Genomic DNA, 21,223 nt, shown 5'->3' with positions numbered 1-21,223 from the left:
CAGGTTTGATGATCGCTTTATGCTGGTGTGTGTCCATTTTCTAGAAGTTTGCTATGTTCTGTTCAGTGGGTTTGGTCCCAACAGGGATCCGTACTTTGGGCGGTTGAGAGGAGAGTGAGTGTTTGCTAGTGAAAGCCGAACTATGGGGTTACACAAGTGGGAAAGACTCAACTAAAACATCAAGCTATTTTGCCACAGAACTATCTATGTACTGTCTGGGTTCATTTGTGCTTATAGTTCCGAGACGGTCAATGTGTATATAATATACATTACTTTGAAATTGCATTATTTCTGAGAGCAGGACTGCTATGCTGTCTAGTTTCTGAACAGTTTTTAGTGCTATTTGTTTTACTCAACAACTATTGATATATTTGTATAGAATTTTTAATATAGAATTATTCTACATACAGATCAGTAACTTTGTATATACAGTTCATTTTTTTAATCTTTTACTGATGCTGAATTACAGCTAAAGTTGCATTAATAATTCCGCAGGCTACAGAGCTGAACTCTGTAGGGACATTGAGCTAACAATTTAAGCTGATAGTCTGCTCTAGTGATTTGCATTCTAGAAAGCGTACAGTTTTTAGGCAAGTTAGTTCAGACGTTGCGGAAAACTCCACTGCGGACCATAGGCTGCGGTGCGGAATTTTCAGTCCGCAGCATGCACGGTCTGTCGCGGAGAAGAAGCGGAATTTCACTGCGTATTTCAGCCTTTGCAATGCAAAAACTGAAATCTGAGGCAAGTCCGCTGTGTTTTCTGCAACGTCTGAATTACCTGTCAAATATGCAAATGTTGGTGCAGATTCGTTGTGTAATTGCCCCAAATCTGCACCAACATTTGCAGTGGAAAAACTCTGCCACGTCTGAACGTGCGCTAATACAGGCTGCAACTCAGGATCAGTGCAGAATAAAAAATGCAATATATTTACAAAGTTAATCAATGTTTTATATGGAATAATTCTATATGAAATCTATTCAAAATAGCTCTCCTCTAGAAGGAAGAAATGTATCTCTCTAGTGCCACCTGTGGGTAGCAACCCATAAGTCAATGTTCAACCCCTAAAAACCATTCAAACATGAGCCAAACTAGATACACTCATTTGTAGACAGCCCAGTTTTGGAGTTCTTGGTCCTCCTCAGTAGAGATGATGGTTCTGGTTCGCTGTGTGGCATAACCCTGTGTCTAAAAGGGTCAGACATTGGCTTACACTATAGCCACCTTTTTTTTAACTTCTGGAGCAGAGCTATTTTGCACTGTTTTTTTCCTTAATTGAAAGTAGACAGAGATCTTGAAATTGGCGAGGAATTGTCACCCAAAGTACATCAAAAAGTTGCAGCTGAAAAAACTTTCTAAATGTCCACTTGGCTTTGTTGTATTTTTTTTCCATATTATGTCACATCTGTGTTGTTCATTTCCGCTGTTTTGCTCTGTCAAAGGAGCAGAACATCTAAAATGACGGCAGTGACTGATCCGCCGTATGAACAACACCAACGACACCCGATAACCCCATAGACACCCCCATTGACACCATAGGTTTCCGTCATAGTGTCTGTCATTTTACCGGACAAAATATTGCTATTTTGTCTGGAATTTTTAACCGGATCTGCGATGGAGGCACCTGACGGAGCCTTTAGCGCAGATATATACACAGTCTTAGCAAACAATTGAATTGCAATGTAAGAAGTTCAGTGATTAAGAAAACATTCTAATTACTACAGTGACCGATCAGGACAGCACAAATAAACCAGGGTAAAATTCTCTTTGATCTTGTTCTCCATTCACTGAGCTGTGCAGTATAGCAATTCATCATATACTTACTCCAAGTTGTACAGTCCCAGGAGACCCATTCCTCTAAAATCTGTTTTTGGGTCATCACCTTGGAAACCAATTTCACACCACTGCTTAGAGACCCGCGCCTCCAGTGGAACGCCAGGTTTCAGCATTTTCCACAGCTGTAAATTAGAAATGAATGTTATCTTCGGATGTGTCTATGCTTCTTATCTAGAACGTTCACATTAATTAAAACAACGAATGCAATATCAAAGTGAATAACAAACAACTATGCAAATCCATGTCTTGATCATAAAAAACAAAAACACCCTATATAATACAAAAATACACAATGTCAAAATGTGAAGAATTATGTAAAATCCAAAACATGATATAATAGAATTGTTTTTATAATTAGGGCACACTTACATTGATCAAACCTTTTTGGGAAATTTGCTATATCTGCCCTAGTAAACTAAAAGTGCTATTATTGTGAAGAAGAAGCATCTAGGAGTAACAACAGCTCAGTCCCTGAAGCTGTAGACCACACAAACTCACAGAGCGGGGCCGCCGAGTGCGAACGCTTGTGGCGTGTAAAAATCGCCTAACCTCTGTTGCATCACTCACTACATAGCTCCAAACTGCCTCTGGAAGCGATATCAGTACAAAATCTGTGCATCTGGTTTTCTATCTAGTTTTTATTGCCTCTGCACACAAGCCTAAGATCACCATGCACAATGCCAAGTGGCAGCTGGAGAGGTGTAAAGCCAGTAGACTCTTGAGCAGCGTGTTCTCTGGAATTGATGAATCACATTTCACTATCTGGCAATCTGATGGATGAATCTGAGTTTGGCGGATGCCAGGAAAACGTTACCTACTGAAATACATAGTGCTGACTAACATTTGGTGGAGAAGGGATAATGGTCTGGGGCTGATTTTCATTGTTTTGGCTAGACTCTTATCTACAAGTAAAGGCTAATGTAAAAGGGGTATTTCTATATTTCCAAAGTATATGAGACAAATTATACAGTACATACGTGTGTCTATTGGCAGCAGAAGCCTAAACACCAACACATGATTTTCTCACCTTAATAAGCATCTCCTCATGCTCAGGGTTATCTGAATCATATGCCTCCCGGCGCAGTTTTTCAACCTCTAGAGTTAGATTTCGGTAGCCCACAATTTGCAGAAGGCCAGCTTGAAGAGACACCGCCAACCTAAATTTATCAAATAAAAAATTACCCTTACCTTCCTATAACAAATCTACTACACCAAAACTGCGATCACATCTAAGTAAATAACTTAGATGTGATTGATAACAGGTGGGCAGGACCCGCCGACACTGAACCCGTCAATCCCACTGACCTGACAAATACAGGTTTCATCACTAGATATAGCTGCTCTGTATACAGGATAAAAAAGCAGATGTATCTCAAAAGGTAAATATAATTTTTAACAGAAAGTAATTACAAAGCTGCAACAAACGCACTGATACACATTCTTATTAAAGAGGCTCTGTCACCAGATTCTCAAACCCCTATCTCCTATTGCATGTGATCGGCGCTGCAATGTAGATAACAGTAACGTGTTTGTTTTTTTTAAAACGTTCATTTTTGGCCAAGTTATGAGCTGTTTTATATATATGCAAATGAGCTTTGAAATGGACAATTGGGCGTTTTTTTTTCGTTATGTCCAACTGGGCGTGTATTGTGTTTTTAACTGGGCGTGTTTACGTGTATGACGCTGACCAATCAGTGACCAGTCAGCATCATACACTCATCTCCATTCATTTACACAGCAGCGATGTGCAGCCGCATACACAGAGATTAACGTTAATCAAGTGTCCTGATAATGAATACACATGAAATCCAGCCTGGACGTCATGTGTATTCAGAATCCTGACACTTCTGACTCTTTTCTTTGAGATTTCTAGCAAGGGAAATGAAATCTCGCGAGATTACGGAGGTAAACGAGATTTCGTTTCACTTGCGGGAATCTCACAGAAAAGATTCAGAAGTGTCAGGATTCTGAATACACATGACGTCCAGGCTGGATGATCATGTGTATTCATTATCAGGACACTGCAGTAACGTTAATCTCTGTGTATGCGGCTGCACATCGCTGCTGTGTAAATGAATGGAGATGAGTGTATGATGCTGACTGGTCACTGATTGGTCAGCGTCATATACATAAACACGCCCAGTTAAAAACACAATACACGCCCAGTTGGACATAACGAAAAAAAAAACGCCCAGTTGTCCATTTCAAACCTCATTTGCATATATATAAAATAGCTCATAACTTGGCCAAAAATGAACGTTTTTTTTTAAAAAAAAAAGGTTACTGTTATCTACATTGCAGCGCCGATCACATGCAATAGGAGATAGGGATTTGAGAATCTGGTGACAGAGCCTCTTTAAGAAAAAAAACACATTTTCAAAGGTGGTACATATCAACAGAATAGATTTAGGCCTAGTCCCACATTCCATATAATATTAAACTAGGATCCCGCTAGCCGCCTCCACCTTCCTTATTCCCTGGTTAAATATTAATGGACATCAAGTTACAAACAATATAATGATATAAAAATTAAAAGCTAAAAACAATAACTTCCTAAATGTTTAAATCGATAGATATGACATATACAGTATATTAAGATAGATAGATAGATAGATAGATAGATAGATAGATAGATAGATAGATAGATAGATAGATAGATAGATAGATAGATAGATAGATAGATAGATAGATAGATATGAGATAGATAGATAGATAGATAGATAGATAGATAGATAGATAGATAGATAGATAGATAGATAGATAGATAGATAGATAGATAGATAGATAGATAGATATGAGATAGATAGATAGATAGATAGATAGATAGATAGATAGATAGATAGATAGATAGATAGATAGATAGATTTTAACGGCAGTTGATGCCTTGTTTCCCATGTGTAATATAACATGTCTATCCTGGGGACGCTGCAAATATTTCATAGATATCAGTGCATATAGTGTAAAGACGTCTTACTGCGGGTTGGTGTCCACATTCACTTTCTTCAGTGTCAGGATGTCTTCTATGGTCTTTTCGATTGCATCAGGGTGCACTGCCACTGAAGACTGCAGGAGCTGCGATAGAAAGTGAGACTTGTAATACGACTTATACAGCTCCTCAAACAGGGGCAACAATTTACTTTTTCTAAACAGGCACTTAATTATAAAATAATAATAATATCTACACACACATAAATATATATATATTACTATGAGGTGCTGCCTCTTGCTTTTAGGCTTCATGCACATGGGCGTGTTCTTCTCCAAGTTGTATGGTACAGCAATAGGTCACCCATAGATGTCAATGGAGTCCTAACTTACCTCCATATGACTCCGATTCCAACAAAGGTTTTTTCTGTTGGATTGATACAGGAAAAATGGTTGCATGCTTTATTGGGGAGGCCATATAACAAAGCTATTCCCGCCAAGCCCCACTAGAGGACCAGATGTGCAGGTACTTTTTGTGCCTCTGTATAGCCTAAATGTAAGCAAATGTGTCATATACTTTCTCGGGCTTTTGAGCTTTGATTGACCAATAGGAGATACTGCATGGTGTACGGGCCCATACACTTTCTATTGAGCCCATGCACTTTCTATGAGCCCGTACACCAATTGCTTGGCTTTCCGAGAAACGCCAATCAGAAACCAAGCGGCTCAGCACTCACTTGAGTGCTTCTGTCGCTTATTTTTAGCGATCGGAGGGGATATCAGTGCTCAGACCCCACCGATGAAAACTTTTGACATGTCACTATGACATGTCAGAAGTTTTTCGAAAGTTTAGTTACCCATTAAAGTGAATTTACACTTTAAAAATAACTTATTTTTGGATGGGGATTCCAGCCCCCTCCTTCATCCAAGTCCTCCTTTCCTGGCGTCCCTTGCTTACAAGATTAAGAGCTGGGGGATGTTAGTCTTGTTCTGTAAGTAGAGCGGCACCCCAACATCAGGCCTTATGCACACAAAGCCCGTTCCATATTACAAAGCCATGCCACCATGTGGTGCTCCGATACAGTACTATATTCTCCTTAATATGGTATCCGATGGAGCATGGCACAATTATTTTTCTGTATGCCTCAGTGTGAAATCGGAGGTACATGGGGGTACAAAATAAGTCCATATATTTCTATGTGAGCGGTATTACAGATCTGTACAACACGGTTTGCTATTGTTATTTCTTGTGAATGAAACAATAAATTTCCCGCAACCTCGGGATCCACTTCTCAGCTCAACCAAATAACCAATCAATTCATGTTTTCATTAATAAAAATCATTGCTCCAGATTTTCAAGCCACTTGACAATGTCATCAGAGGATAATCCGTTTTCCTGTGCTGTGAGGGTGCTAGGGAAACTAATCTCAAGGGTTTAACACATTTTCTTGCACAGTGATGGTTGGAGAAATCAGCTTGTATGTTACCATGAGGTCCATGGTGAAAAAGAAATGAAACAAAGCATCAATTGTGCTGTAATAGAAAACCGGCACATAGAGGGGTTAATGCTGCTATCACAATACTCTCTACAGTGAAAAGTGAACTTTGGATTAAAGGCTCTTCAGAACATAGGATGTATTCACATGGTGTAGCAGAAAGCCAGACCATTACTGCACTGCGGCAAAACCGCATGTATAAATATGTGGTTTTTGCAGTAGTTTGACAACAATTGTGGTTTTTAGGTTTCGCCTCAGGCAACAAAAAGATGTGAAGAATGCTTTACTAAAAGTAAAAGAAAAAAAAAAAGAACTTTTTCCAATTCACCTAAAATAATGTAAAAAAAAAAAAAAAATCACAAAAATAAACATAATTGACATCACCGCGTCCATAAAAGTCCAAACTATTACAATATAACACTATTTAACCCACCGGCTGAATTCCATAGAAAAAAATTCCCAAAGGTGATCAAAAAGTTGTATGTACCCCAGAATGGTAAGGATAGAAAAAAAAAGATAGCGCCCCCGCAAAAAATAAGCCCTCACACCGCTCTATCAATACAAAAATATAAAAAGTTATGGCTTTCCCAATATGGTGAGACCATTATTTTTTGTAAAAGTAGTACATCATAAAGAAAACTATATCAATTTGGTATTTCCATAATCATATTGACCCATAGAAAAAGTTAACAAGTCGTTTTTATCGCACAGTGAACGCTGTAGCAACGAAACCCCAAAAATAATGGAGGAATTGTTCTTTAATTCCAATTCCATCACATAAAGACATTTTTTTCAGTTTCCCAGTGCATATGGTAAAATAAATGGTTCTGTGAAAAACGACATCTCCTCTCGCGAAAGACACCCTCATACGGCTGTGTAGACAGAAAAATATTAAAGTTATCGCTTTGGAAATGCGGGGAGGAAAAGGTGAAAATGAAAAGACTAAAAATGGCTGTGGCAGGAAGGCGTTAAAGGCTCTTTCCACACAATAAAAAGCAGCGGACTCGAGAGGATATGGTTAAAGATGGAATACTGAGGCGCAATTTAAAACGTACCTTACTTTTAGATGACTTCAAGCAAGATTCTGCAAAACACAATTTCAAAAATAAAAAGCACAAATAAAAAGCACTTAATTCAATTTTTGATACAAGAATCAGATCATTTAATGGGCCTAATTTATCAAAACCGTCTAACAGAAGAAATTGTCTTGTTGCCCATAGCAACCAATCAGAGCTAATTTGCTGTGGAAAAATTAAAGCTTAGCTCTAATTGGTTGCTATGGGCAACAAGACCAATTTATATATTAGACAGTCTAGATAAAGGAGGCCCATTAATAATTGTTTTCATGTATCAGTGCATGCAATTTGCCCTCCTCTCTTTATAAACGCTCAGTACACTACTGCAAGCTTCCAATGAGTGGCATTTTGCATGGTGAGAATTGGCAGATAAATAAGGGCAACTTACTGTGCTGTACCATGGCTCTCCAATCACAGTGTATCCACACTAAAAGCTATTCATTGTTGCTAACACAATACAGTAAAGATGACCGAATTTCCAGAAATTTGTTTCGGGGCCAATTCGATAGAATCGGTCCCAAATTTTTATTAGGTCTGAGTAAATTTGCCCCGAATCACAAGTGCCTGGATTGCCCTGTCTGACTCTCAGATGCCTTCTAGGACTGTATCCAAGTTGGATACAAATAACCAAACCATACGGTGCCCCAAATAACATTGCCGAAAAGGTGTCCAAATAACATTCTTAGAACGTTTCCTAAATAACACTGCCCAATAATTAAACTAGGAAATGTACATGCAAAGGTTTTGGCCCCAAGGGTACAATTAGGCGTAAACTTCAGTTGCCAGTGGCACCCCTTCAGAAGTGACACAGCATTGGTCGGACACCCCTAGGACCAGCCCTAATTGTGCCTTATCCTTCTGAAAGAATTAATTAGAGCCTGTATGAAAGCAGTAAACAGATTATTCTGGTCAGCAACAAGGCACTGCTAAGGTTTCATTCACATCTGTGCTAGGGCTCCGTTCCGACGTTCCATCTGAGATTTCCGTTGGAACGGAGCCCTGACAGACACAAACGGAAACCATAGGTTTTCATTTCCATCACCATTGATTTCAATTGTGACGGATCCGGTGCCAATGGTTTCCGTTTGTCTTCGTTGTGCAAGGGTTCCGTTGTTTTGACGGAATCAATAGCGTAGTCGATTGTCGGATCCATGAGCCATGAATATGGGCTATGTACCGTCATCACGTCAAACACAATCACAGCCTTATCACTTAGGAGGCACTGTACATAGGTGGCTAAGTTCTAATGGTAGTAGAAGGGGTATTAACAATGCTATACACTAAAATGACTTGGAGAAGTAATAGAGAGACCATTTGCTGGAATAGTCTGCCCACCCCTTGGCATCTAAGTACGGTACATTGGTTTAGCTGGTAAAACTTAAAAATCCTACACATTTAGTAAGACTAACATATCTTATGCCCATTTTTCTTGTCATTTTTTTGAAAAGTGACATGTCTGAAAAGTCTTTTTCGACTTTTTTGGGTGCAGTTTACTACAAAACCTGTCAAAACTGCTTAATAAATGTGGTACAATGTCTCTGGGTAAAAATGAATGACTGGAGTCTACATTGAAATTCCTTTAATCTGGCATTACATACTCCAGAAAGTCTGATAGCTCTGCATTTGTTTCCAGCACAGAACTCAATATAATGTGTAATTTCACATAATCGCAGAAGCCTAAGCGGAGAGAAACAATTAAGAAACCTCTCTTATTAAAATACAGTTATAGCAGCAGGTCTTGTGGCAGCGGTGTAGCTAGGGCGAGGGGGCTGGCAAAGCATGTGCTCTTGGTACTGGGTGCCAGGGGAGGGCGCTAACAAACCACTCTGCATTGGCCGGGTGTATTTAGATAATGGGCTAGGGGAGCAAACTGAATCTTTGCCAGGTGTGAAAGAAAACCTAGCTACAACTCAGCTTTTTTAGTTTTACTCTTTCCTCCTCTATCCTTATAAGTGAGTTTTAGATCGTTTTCTATGACCTTCTGATAATCCAGCATCTATGAGGTCCGATTGAGTCCAATATAGGGAATCTGCATCCCATATAATATAATAGGTGAATGTATTCACGGTAAAATCGATTTTGCCACCATGGTGGAGGACCGTAAATCAATATGCAAACCATCAACACACAAATCAAACATATCGGCAATCTGTAGACAAATCCAGAGTGACAATGTAACAAAAAATAGGTATTTACGAATTAAATTGGAATATTTACAGCAGACATTTACCTAATTTTAATGTCCGTCCAGCACCCGGTTTGTTCTTGTAGCAGATTCTCTGCAGCTCACACCGTCCGGTCAGCTTCCTCAGTATAAACTTGAGACAACGCCAGAGACAGATGCAGTAGAAGTACAACCACACCTGAACCACCATTCTGGGGAACAAGTAAATAGAAAAAACTTTGACGTTATGACAAGTCCTCATAAATTAAACCTTGAAAGGATCCCTCCACACTAAAATAAGCATCTAGTAATACATCTAGACGAGTAATCTCAATAAAATACATATCTCTCTGATGGACGGCTTTTTTCTAAAGGTTGCTCGTTGTCAAGGTCACATGTCAACACCATACTGGTATGACGCTATCTGACCGAGCACAACATGGATTATTATTCTCAGACCATCAGAGCATGACCCTCTATGACTACGATACTATCACTCCATGTAAGTCACCTATTTACAGACCCGATTCTTGTCTTGGGTTGAATAATCATTTACAATAAATAATAGACATATGTTAAGGAAGACCTGTCTGACATGTCTGCTTTCGTGAATAATTGTATTCCCCATGAAATAACAATCGTGGAGTATTTCTTCTTAGAACTCTGTGTTTTGCCGTTCATCTGTTATTCCTCCTAGAAATGTAAGAATAAATTGACAACTGGGTGCTACCAACTGGGGGTGTGTCCCTACCCATACTGACATTGCCCAATCAGTGCCAACTGAGTGAGACTGTGTAGGGACACACCCCTTTCATAAGCGGAATGGTAACACTGAGTTGTCATTTTATTCATACATTTCTAGGAGTGTTAACAGAGGAGCGACAGAAAATATGTACTGGAATTGTTAAGAATTATAAGTATTTACTAAAATAAACATGTCATGAGAGGTGACAGGTCCTCTTTAACCCCTTAGTGACCAGCCCATTTTAGGCCCTAATGACCAAGCTATTTTATTTGTTTTTCTATAGTCGCATTCAAAGAGCTATAACTTTTTTATTTTTTCGTCTACATAGCTGTATGAGGAATTGTTTTTTGCGGGATTAGTTGTACATTTTAATAGCACCATTTTAGGGTACATATAATTTTTTTATTAACTTTTATTAACTTTTTTTGGGGGGATTATAAAAAAAACTGAAATTCCACCATTGTTCTATGCGTTTTAAATTTTCGCCGTTCACTGTGCGGTGTAAATAACATGTTACCTTTATTCTATGGGTCGGTACGATTACGGCGATACCACATATGTAGAGGTTTTTTATGTTTTACGACTTTTGCACAATAAAAACACTTTTGAACTAAAATTATTTGCTTTTGCATCGTCGCTTTCCAAGAGCCGTAATTTTTTTATTTTTCCATCAATGTAGTGATTTTTTCGACTTGTTTTTTGCGGGACAAAACGTAGTTTTGATTGGTACTGTTTTGGGGTGCATGGGACTTATTGATTCATTTTTATTATGACTTTTTTGGGGGGCAATGGAAAAAAATTGCAATTTCGCCATTGTTTTTTGCGTTTTTTTTTTACAGTGTTCACCTTGCGGTGTAAATTACATATTAACTTTATTAATGGAGTCATTACGGTCGCGGCAATACCACATATGTGTACTTTTATTTATTTTTTACACTTTTACTAAATAAAACCACTTTTTATGGAAAAAATGGTTTCATTTATGTTTTTACTGTTATTTTTATTAATAATATTTATTTCACATTGGTGACTTATTTTATTAGTTCCACTAGGGGACTTTACCATGTGATCTTCCGATCGCTGCTATAATACTTTGGTATACTTCGTATACCAGAGAATTATTGCCTGTCAGTGTAAATCTGACAGGCAATCTGTTAGGACGTGCTTCCGGCGCGTCCTAACAGGAATATGTCCAGGGCAGACCTGGGGGCTTTTATCAATCGCCCGGCTGCCATGACACCCCATCGGGGACCCGCGATTGCATTCGCGGGCCGCCGATGGGTGACAGAGGGAGCTCACTCCCTCTGTAAACAAAGTTAAATGCCGCGGTCGCTATTGACGGCGGCATTTAATGGGTTAAACGGCCGCGATCGAAGTAAACTTAGATCGCGGGCGTTGGAGCAGGAGCTCAGCTGTAATCAGACAGCAGAGCCCCGGCACCAGCCTGCACGGGAGACCCGTGCAGGACTTAGACTAGGCGAACGTGAAAAGGCGTCAGCCTAGCCTAAAGCCCCTTAGTGTCGAACGTTAAAAGGCGTATTGGTGGTCACTAAGGGGTTAAAGGAGTACTGAACCTAAAGTATACAATTTATAAGAGTAAGGCCTTCTGTACGTGGCCATAAGTTCGGCTCTGTATAACCTCTGTGATGTACGGAGCCAGAATATGGCATCAATAGACTTCTATGAGGCTCTACTGTACCTCCATATGCCTATGATCAGGAAGAAACAGCCACAGGGAATTAGTTGAGCAATGTAGTAGGATAGATAAAAAATGAATAAACGCCAATACGCCATAAACTGATAGAATGTCAATAAATTTACGACACAATGCTCTTGTACATACCATATACTTGGCGAACGCATGACAATAGTAATACAATAAAGTACAAAGAAGAGCTCTTTCCACTTTTGTTGGCCTGGCTCAAATATTTTGCGAGGCCCATGATCAGCCATTTACTATAATGAACTGACTATGTGGCCTCTGGAAAAAACAGCAGAGCCATCAGATGCCAAAAGGGTGAAGCTGTCACTTCATTCTAGCCATTAGCAGGGGTCACAGCGGTAGGACCCCCACTGATCAGATATTGATAACATATAATCATACATATGTCTTTAGTAACATACCCCCTTTAATAACAATTGGACTCCACAGCAAGAAACTAGCATTGGGACCCACTCTGCCACGACACCATTAGCATCAAGTGAGTTTATGATAAGTATGGTTTTACCTCTATCCTCACGTCCTTTTTTTTTTTTACTACTTTGGTTCTTCCTTCTCATTCACCTACACATTTTATTTTACTCTTACCTTCTGTCACCCAGATTACTACCCTTTTCCAGGCTTCTTTAACAGTAGCGATGACCTTATAAGCAGCAGGGCTTTATAGAAGCTACTCTAATAGTTTCTACCTGAAAGATCTGCCCACCTAATACAGTGTCTTCTGATCAAGTGACTGGATGATAGGTGCCTTCTTAACCTCTTCCCGACATCCACCATATATATATATATATACACACACACACAGATGCATACATACACACACACTGCCTGTGAAAAGTTTTAGAACACCAAAAGTTTTCCAGTTATTTTTGACATTAGCACAGTTTTAGTACAGCAAATAACGTGAAATCAAAGGTTCAAAAGTAAGTTATAAGCATAAAAATTATATGAATTTTTAACCTCAAACGCAACAATAGTCTAAATTTCGACATTTAACCAAAGGGCTTTTTCAGGGAAGACATCAAGGACAGCTGCTCCACAGCACAAAAAAGAAAATTAAATTGGATGCAAACAATTCCTACAGGTGTCTCAACTTTTGGAGATTACTATCAAACCCTCTGACTCTATGTAACCAGTGTTGGAACAGATTGCACTACAACACCCTTTAGGGCAGGATTTGGACAGTTTTGCGCTTCAGGACAGAGCACATTGCTATCATAATGGTAAGATAAAGGAAATGAACAAAAGACAGACCATTATAACCCTTAGAAGTGGAGGTCTGTTCTTCAGATAAATTGCCAAGAAAGCCAAGGTGGCAGTCAGTACAGTTTTCTATACCATCAAAACTCACTTGGAAAATGGTGGAAACTCTGACAGGAATAGGTCTGGCAGACCAAAGTCCACTACAAAATCAGATGATACGTTTTTGAGAGTAAACAGTTTGCGTGATTGGCGCCACACAGCACAAAAACTTCAAGCCCAGCTTAATGCAGCAACAAGTAAACAAGTTTCCATTCCAACTGTGAAGAGAAGACTTCTATCTGCAGGTTTGACAGGTCGAGTATCAGTAAGAAAGCCACTGCAAAGATTGCAAAATAAAAAAGACTTGCCCGGGTCAAGCAGCACCTCCAGTGGACTACTGCAGAGTGGAAGACAGTGTTTGGACTGTTGAATCAGAATTTGACATCTTGGTACATCACGCAGGGTTTTTGTACGTCGTCGAATATGCGAAAGGATGTCTCCCCAGTGTGTGACACCAACTGTCAAACATGGAGGAGATAGCGTGATGGTCTGGGGCTCTTTTGCTGGATGCAGAGTTGGCAACTTGACCAGGGTTACTGGCACACTAAACAAAAAGGGGCTATTACACCATTTTGATTCGACTTGGTCAAGTGTTCATATTATAGCAAGACAATGATCCAAAACATACTTCTAGGGGTTATGTCAGAACTACCTAAGAATACAAGAAGAAGGCGGGAGGCTTTAAAGAATGGAATGGCCTGCACAGTCTCCAGACTTAAACCCCATTGAGCTTGTTTGGGATGAACTGGACAGAAGGGTGAAAGCAAAGCAATCCACAAGTGCAGCACATTTGTGGGAACTTCTGAAGCAATGTTGGGAAGAAATATCTGAACGATATCTGAACACAATTGTATACAGAATGCCTGGATTGTGTAAAGCTGTTATATCAGCTAGCTAGAGGGGGCTTAAAGATTCAAAAATCTAGATTTAATTTATTGAAACAAAGTTAATCCATTATCTTTATTCATCTTGACTTGTTTATTTCTCCTATACTTTTATTTCAAAGTACATTTGAGACATTAAACTGTGCAAATATCAATAAAAACTGGAAACATTGAGGTGTTCTAAAACGTTTGACAAGTAGTGTATATATGTATGTGTGTGTGTGTGTGTATATATATATATATATATATATATGTATGTGTGTGTATATATGTATGTATATATATTTATGTGTATATATGTATATATGTGTGTGTATTTATATATGTATATATATATATATATATATATATATGTATGTAATTATATGTGTATGTATATATGTATAAATGTGTATGTGTATATGTACATGTGTGTGTGTGTATATATATATATATATATATATATATATGTATGTGTGTGTATATATATGTATATGTATGTATGTATATATTTATGTGTATATATGTATATATGTGTGTGTATTTATATATGTATGTATATATATATATATATATATATATGTATGTATGTATGTATGTATGTATGTATGTAATTATATGTGTATGTATATATGTATAAATGTGTATGTGTATATATATGTGTGTGTGTATATATATATATATATATATATATATATATATATATCCCAAAATACGAGGCAGGACTCCAAAAATAGTGAAAAAGCAGGATTTACTCACGAAATGTGACGTTTCAGCCATACTCAAAGGGGCCTTTCTCGAGCTTGAGAGGCCCCAATGAGTAGGGCTGAAACGTCGCATGTGGTGAATAAATCTTGCTTTCTCACTATTTTTGGAGTGCTGCCTCGTATTTTGGGAAATATTGCTGGAGATTTGGGACACTGGTCATTTGTCCAAGCGAGGATATTGCACCCTACTTGTGCCATTCTTTAAAGGTGCTGCTCTTTTATCCAATTTGTATATGTGTGTATGTATATATATATATATATATATATATATATATATATATATATATGTATATATATATGTACAAAGAAAATTATGTATGTGTATGTGGCTCATGTAACATTTTTTGTGAAGAAAATAAATATTAAGAGGGAAAAAAATTTGGACTCAGAACCAGTTATTTTGTGGCTAAATGAAAAGACAAGTCTGAAATGTGTGAGCCCATTATTACCAGGGCTGAATCAATCTCTGGAGAAGCCCCATTCCTATTTCTTGGAAACATGCAAATGAAGAGTATACAGCTGTAATTATGTATCAGTGCCAAAAAGTGGCTAAATAATAGAATAAAAACAGCAGTGTGCCCACATAATACTGCCAGACAATGTCTCCAATAAAGCACCATACAGTGAGCACACAACAGTGCCCAAATCAAAGTGCTTTGTAGTGATAAATAATACCGCAATGTTGTGCCTAAATACAATTTTAGCTGGTGGCATTACTAGTTTGTAACTAGCCATTAAAGAGTAAGTTCAGAGAGGGCCACACATGTTTGGGCCAAGGTGAAGCCTCTATACAGTGAAGGTCCTTGGGCAATTGTACTTTTCGGTCATATATCTGCCCTGGATAAAACCATTTCAAAAGATTCCAGTTGCATTTCCAAGATTTTAGCACCAGAAAGAAAGAAACAATAAAACAAAAAACAACAAACAAAACACATACAGGTGAATATCAGGGCAGTATTTCTATATTTTGTACATTAGGAATAACAGCACTTTAAAATAGTGACAAATTTGGCTCCCAGGAGTCCGCCACACAGACAGTATTAATAAGGGCCTCCAGCTACAATCCGATCTGTCGCTATCAGATATAATGTCCCTCTCCATGAAATCCTGCTGCTAGACAACCAGCACAGCCGGAGTAGTTTGCCTCGATGTTCCAAGCCTGAAGAAAAATCACACTTTATTCCTCAAGACGCCACAAGGAGATCTAAAAAATTCATGTAGTATGACTACTTCACCAAGGGTTCGGTTGCCAGTAAATATCAGATATTATAATGACATGTCCCTCCAACATCATTTCATGTATTTTTATGATTCTAAAAAGAAGCCTGCAGGGCTGTGGTAAAAATCAAATACCCAGCCACTGCCCTGTAGGCAAATTGAGCCGTAGAGATTAGCGAAAATTAACTTCGCCAGTGTTTTGCAAAAGGGTGAATTTCCTATTATGGAGCCATGTATGCCGCATAAGAGACAGTGGAGGCTGAATCGGTAAAATGCAAAATATCCTGGTTTCGCTCATTTGTATTCAAGCAGAATATAGGTGTCATTTACAGGAGCCTGTATTCCCTGAATTTCCGTGATAGACAATGGTCCTTTGCGACCATTTTATTTTTAATTGAAAAATTAAACAACCTTGTAAATAGCTTTGATTAAAAATATTCTATTGTTTTGTGTCTACAGCTCCTATGCATACCTCTGGGTCTCCATGGTAACAGACTACAATCAAACCGTGTGTGGTCTGATCCTGCAGGCATACTTTCTTCCATTTGTCACCAACTTCTTGACAACATACCTAATGTAGGTGTAATGTCGGGGTAGGGAGACAGACAGGTGATCCCTAATCTACGTGCCACTCAGTCCCTGCCTACTTGCTCGGCCCGTCCTAGGCGACGGCGTACAACTGGGCGACGGTCCCTACGCTCAATAAGTGCACGACAGACAAACAGACAAGGGTACACAGAAGCTAAGGGAAATGGGGCAGTTGCCCATGGCAACACCATGAGCAACAAGAGTAGTGAACGAGCCGAGTCAAACCAGGAGTGTACGAGGTACCAAACGCAGAGCAGGAGAGTAGTCAGTAAAGCCAGGGTCAATTTGAAGCATAGGTCAATAGTACTAGCAGGAACAGCAGAGCCAGGAAACCAGACAGAATCACAGGCAAAGGAAGAGCAGGAAATGAAGGTATAAATAGACCGAGGGCGGGAGCTAGATCCGTCTGGCCAGGCTGTGATAGGTTCTCCCACTCCTCAGCCTACCAGCCTGAGTGGTAGCAGATCGAGTCACTCTATCAGACCTAGGAGCAGATGCAGACTGATTAACAACGGGCGTCGACACAGAAGCTGTGTCTGGCAGATCCTTTACAGTAGGTTAGCATGAAGTAGGGGACAGATGGAAGACATTTTTAATCAAAATCTACTATATTGCACAGGTGCCCCATGTTTAATTTTACATGCATTGGGGCAATACAAATTTGGCTGCAAAGGTGGATATACCCATGGCAACAGACTCTGAGTAGAATTAGATTTTCCTACAGCTGGACTGGTTCCCAATATAAATGGAGTGTTCATTAAATATTAGGGAATTACTTACGCCCTTAGGTTCCCATTTAAAATAAATCTCCGCCTTTACATTAGTCCTATAGTCATCAAAAGTAAAATACAGAATCTTTTACTATTATCTTCACCACAGACTTTGCTATTCATTTTCTTTTTTACTGCAGTGTGATAAAAATCAGCTACCTGGAAACCATCAGCAAGTAGTCTAGTTATTTATATAGCCAATCTTGTCTAAAAAGTGGAGTTTTACGTTAAACACATGTAAATGTGATAAGCAGGAGTGTAGATTGAAACGTCTGGGCCCGAATGCAAAATCTTTAGCAGGGCCCCCGCCTACTATGTGCCATTTATAATATTGTGGCAAAGAGGACTTTTGGGCCCCCTTGGGCAACAGAACTTAAGTTCAACTGCTACCGCTGCACCCCCTATATATATGTCCCCGGTGATAGCAGATACAATAGGCAGTGGGTAATGGACTTATTCTTTACTGCAATTACCTACAGTGGATATAAAAAGTCTACACACCCCTGTTAAAATGCCAGTTTTTCTTACGTTACAAAGTCAGTACAAGATGAATAATTTCAGAACTTTTTCCACCTTTAATGTGACCCATAATCTGTACAATTCCATTGAAAAACAAAATGAAATCATATAGAGGGGATAAATAAAAATAACAAACATAAATAATGTAGTTGGATGAGTGAGAACACCCTCTTATAATTAGGGATGTGGTTGTGTTCAGAATTAGCCAATCACATTTAAACTCATGTTAAATAGTAGTCAGTACACAGCTGCCCTTATTTAAAGTGATTCTGAGCAACCCCATATCAAGTTCAGCTGTTCTATTAGGATTTTCCTGCCATTTTCTTTGTTGCATGTGACAACAAGAGCTTACAACACATCAAAGGGATCTGATTGTTGAAAGGAATCAGACAGGAGAAGGGTACCAAAGAATTTCCAAGGCATTAGATATACCATGAAACACAGTGAAGACGGTCATGAAGAAGTGGATAACATTTGGCAAAACAGTGACATTACGAAGAACTGGACGTCCCTCAAAACTTGATGAAAAGACAAGATAAAAAGACAAGACGAAAATTAAAGGAGCTGCAGGACTTTCTGGCAGGTACTGGTTGTGTAGTGCATGTGACAACAATGTCCCGTATTCTTCATATGTCTGGGCTGTGGGGTAGGGTGGCAAGGCGGAAGCCTTTTCTAACAAAGAAAAACATCCAAGCCTGGCTATGTTTTGCAAAGACCTAGATCAAGTCTGCCAAAGGCATGTGGGAAACATGTTATGGTCTGATGAGACCAAGGTTGAACTTTTTGGCCATAATTCCAAAAGGTATGTTTTGCGCAAAGCCAACACTACACAACACCAAAAGAACACCATACCCACAGTAAAGCATGGTGGAGGCAGCATTATGAAGCATGGTGGAGGCAGCATCATGCTTTGGGGCTGTTTTTATGCAAATGGCACTGGGACTTTAGTCAAGGTGGAGGGAATTATTAACAGTTCCAAATATCAGTCAATATTGGCACAAATCCTGCAGGTCTCTGTTAAAAAGCTGAAGATGAAGAGGAATTTCACTTCAGCACGAGAACGACCCAAAGCAGAACCTCCAAATCAACAAAAGAATGGCTTCACCAGAAGAAGATCGCCATTTTGGAATGGCCCAGCCAGAGCCCAGACCTTAATTCCATTGAAAATCTGTGACGTGACCTGAAGAGGGCTGTACACAGTATGCCCTCGCAATTTGACAGATTTGGAGCGCTTTTGCAAGGAAGAGTGGGCAACAATTACCAAGTTGTCAAGATGTGCCATGCAGATAGACTTCTACCCAAAAAGACTGAATGCTGTCATAAAGTCAAAGGGTAATTCAGCAAAGTATGAGTTTAAAGGTGTGCTTATTTATGCAACCACATTTATTTTTTTTCTACCCTAAAAGATTTCAGTTTGTGTTTCAATGGAATTGTACAGATTATGGATCACATTAAAGGTGGAAAAAGTTCTGAAATGATTCATGACAAAAACTGGCATTTTAACAGGGGTGTGTAGACTTTTTATATCCACTGTATATGATGATAGGGTGTGAGCATAAATATAAAAATGACACATTTTAGAAAATCTTTATTTGAAACCTGATATCTAAAAATAATAAATACCTTTTTAGAAATAGTTTTCACTCCCATCATGCCTCAGGTTTATTTTGTTTGCCCGGGGCCTGTTATTACGTTTGAGCCTGGGCCCGTAGGAGAATTCTTTAGTGTTCTGATGGGCCAATCTCACACTGGTTATAACTTTTCGAGTGAACTGTCGTTACTACCTGATATTTAACTCCTATAATACTGCCCCCTATAAACAAAAATATGGATGTATGTGTGTAGAGAATTTCGATATTAGACGGCAATAAATCTTGTGTAATCTGTCTGAACGAGTTTTATTTAGGTATTTTACTTGATTATGTAACACTTCAAAACCTAAAACTATTTTTTTATTTTTTTAGTTGCTCGCTTACTGAGTTTTCCTGGGGTCAGAAAGATTTACATAATGAAAAAACAGCAGCTCTTTTATGGACTAGGATTAGCATATTTACTTTGGTCGTATAATCCTGTTTATTTCTAAACTTGGAGCGATGCATTTTTGATCCCTGAAAGAAGAGCACTTTCCACTGACCTATTTCTCTGTCGAGGATACAGTAAAGCAATGCACTTTTGGTCTCCCTCTTTGATGCCGCCCACGGCATGATTTTGACCTCTAATATCTCAGAAGATTAAGGACTTCTCTGTGAAAATCATCTCTTTCCAACTTTCAGATGTCATTGGAGATCACAGCCAAGATTTAATTAATAATGTATCATCATTTTCTGTGCAAAGATAAATCCTTATCCTCCGACAGCAATGCAGAAAACTGTGTTATTGGCTAATTACTGGAGTTTACTTTATGTTATGTAAAAATCTGGAGAATTAAAGGGTCGGTATTCCAGTAATGGAAAAGTTTAATGAAGGGACACATACACTATATGGACAAAAGTATTGGGACACACCTCTTAATCATTGAATTCAGGTGTTTCATTCAGTTCCATTGCCACAGGTGTATCAAATCCAGCACTCGCCTTGCAGTCGCCTTTACAAACACTTGTGATAGAATGGGTCGTTATAAAGAGATCACTGAATTCCAGTGTGGTCCTTTAATAGGATGCCACCATTGTAACAAGTCGGTTAATGAGATTTCTTCCCTCTTAGATATTCCACGATCAACTGTGAGAGGTATTATTGTAAAGTGGAAGCGTTTAGGAACCAGAGAAACTCAGCCACGAAGTGGAGACCACGTAAAGCTACAGAGCGGGGTCAGCGAGTGCTGTGGGCACATAATACATAAAAGTCGCTAACGATCTGCTGATCGGAAGTGGGGCAGTAGCCATCTTGCTACCCCCGACTTGCCGCCATTAACCATCTCTCGCTGGCCCCACTGATTTAGAATACACCTGTTTTTAACGCTATATAAGGGAGGGTCCCGTTGGGAAGACGCCACCCCCGGACGAAGGCATCTGCCGAAATGCGCATCGGGCTTGGCGTCTCCCCCATGCGGTGATATGAATCTGGGTATGTACTACTATCTTGGCTACTTTTTCACTGGGCTCAGGCTGCATCCTGTGAATATGAACCGTTTGCATTTTTTGTTACGCTACCTACATATACTTGTTACACCTATGTACTAATCTATGGTGTCTTCAAAATAGGAAGAACACCATGTTCGCACATTAGCACTTTATATT

At 39.1% G+C, this 21,223-nt stretch overlaps 1 protein-coding gene across 2 annotated transcripts in view; it reads right to left on the bottom strand.

Annotated features, from left to right (window-relative positions):
- ELMOD1 (ELMO domain containing 1) overlaps positions 1-21,223 on the bottom strand; it is a 100,629-nt gene that overhangs the window by 13,867 nt on the left and 65,539 nt on the right. For both annotated transcript variants that reach the window (XM_075851587.1, XM_075851588.1), the window contains exons 3-7: positions 9,562-9,707; positions 7,311-7,339; positions 4,809-4,906; positions 2,862-2,991; positions 1,823-1,956 (exon numbers count right to left, since the gene is read on the bottom strand). In XM_075851587.1, coding sequence (XP_075707702.1) covers positions 1,823-1,956; positions 2,862-2,991; positions 4,809-4,906; positions 7,311-7,339; positions 9,562-9,707 — 537 coding nt within the window. The remainder of the gene's footprint in view (positions 1-1,822; positions 1,957-2,861; positions 2,992-4,808; positions 4,907-7,310; positions 7,340-9,561; positions 9,708-21,223) is intronic.

Source organism: Rhinoderma darwinii, chromosome 2 (genome assembly GCF_050947455.1).
Source record: "Rhinoderma darwinii isolate aRhiDar2 chromosome 2, aRhiDar2.hap1, whole genome shotgun sequence".
Classification (NCBI taxonomy): Eukaryota; Metazoa; Chordata; class Amphibia; order Anura; family Rhinodermatidae; genus Rhinoderma; species Rhinoderma darwinii.
The sequence above is the reverse complement of the archived record's forward strand: the minus strand, read 5'-3'. Positions and strand labels throughout refer to the sequence as shown.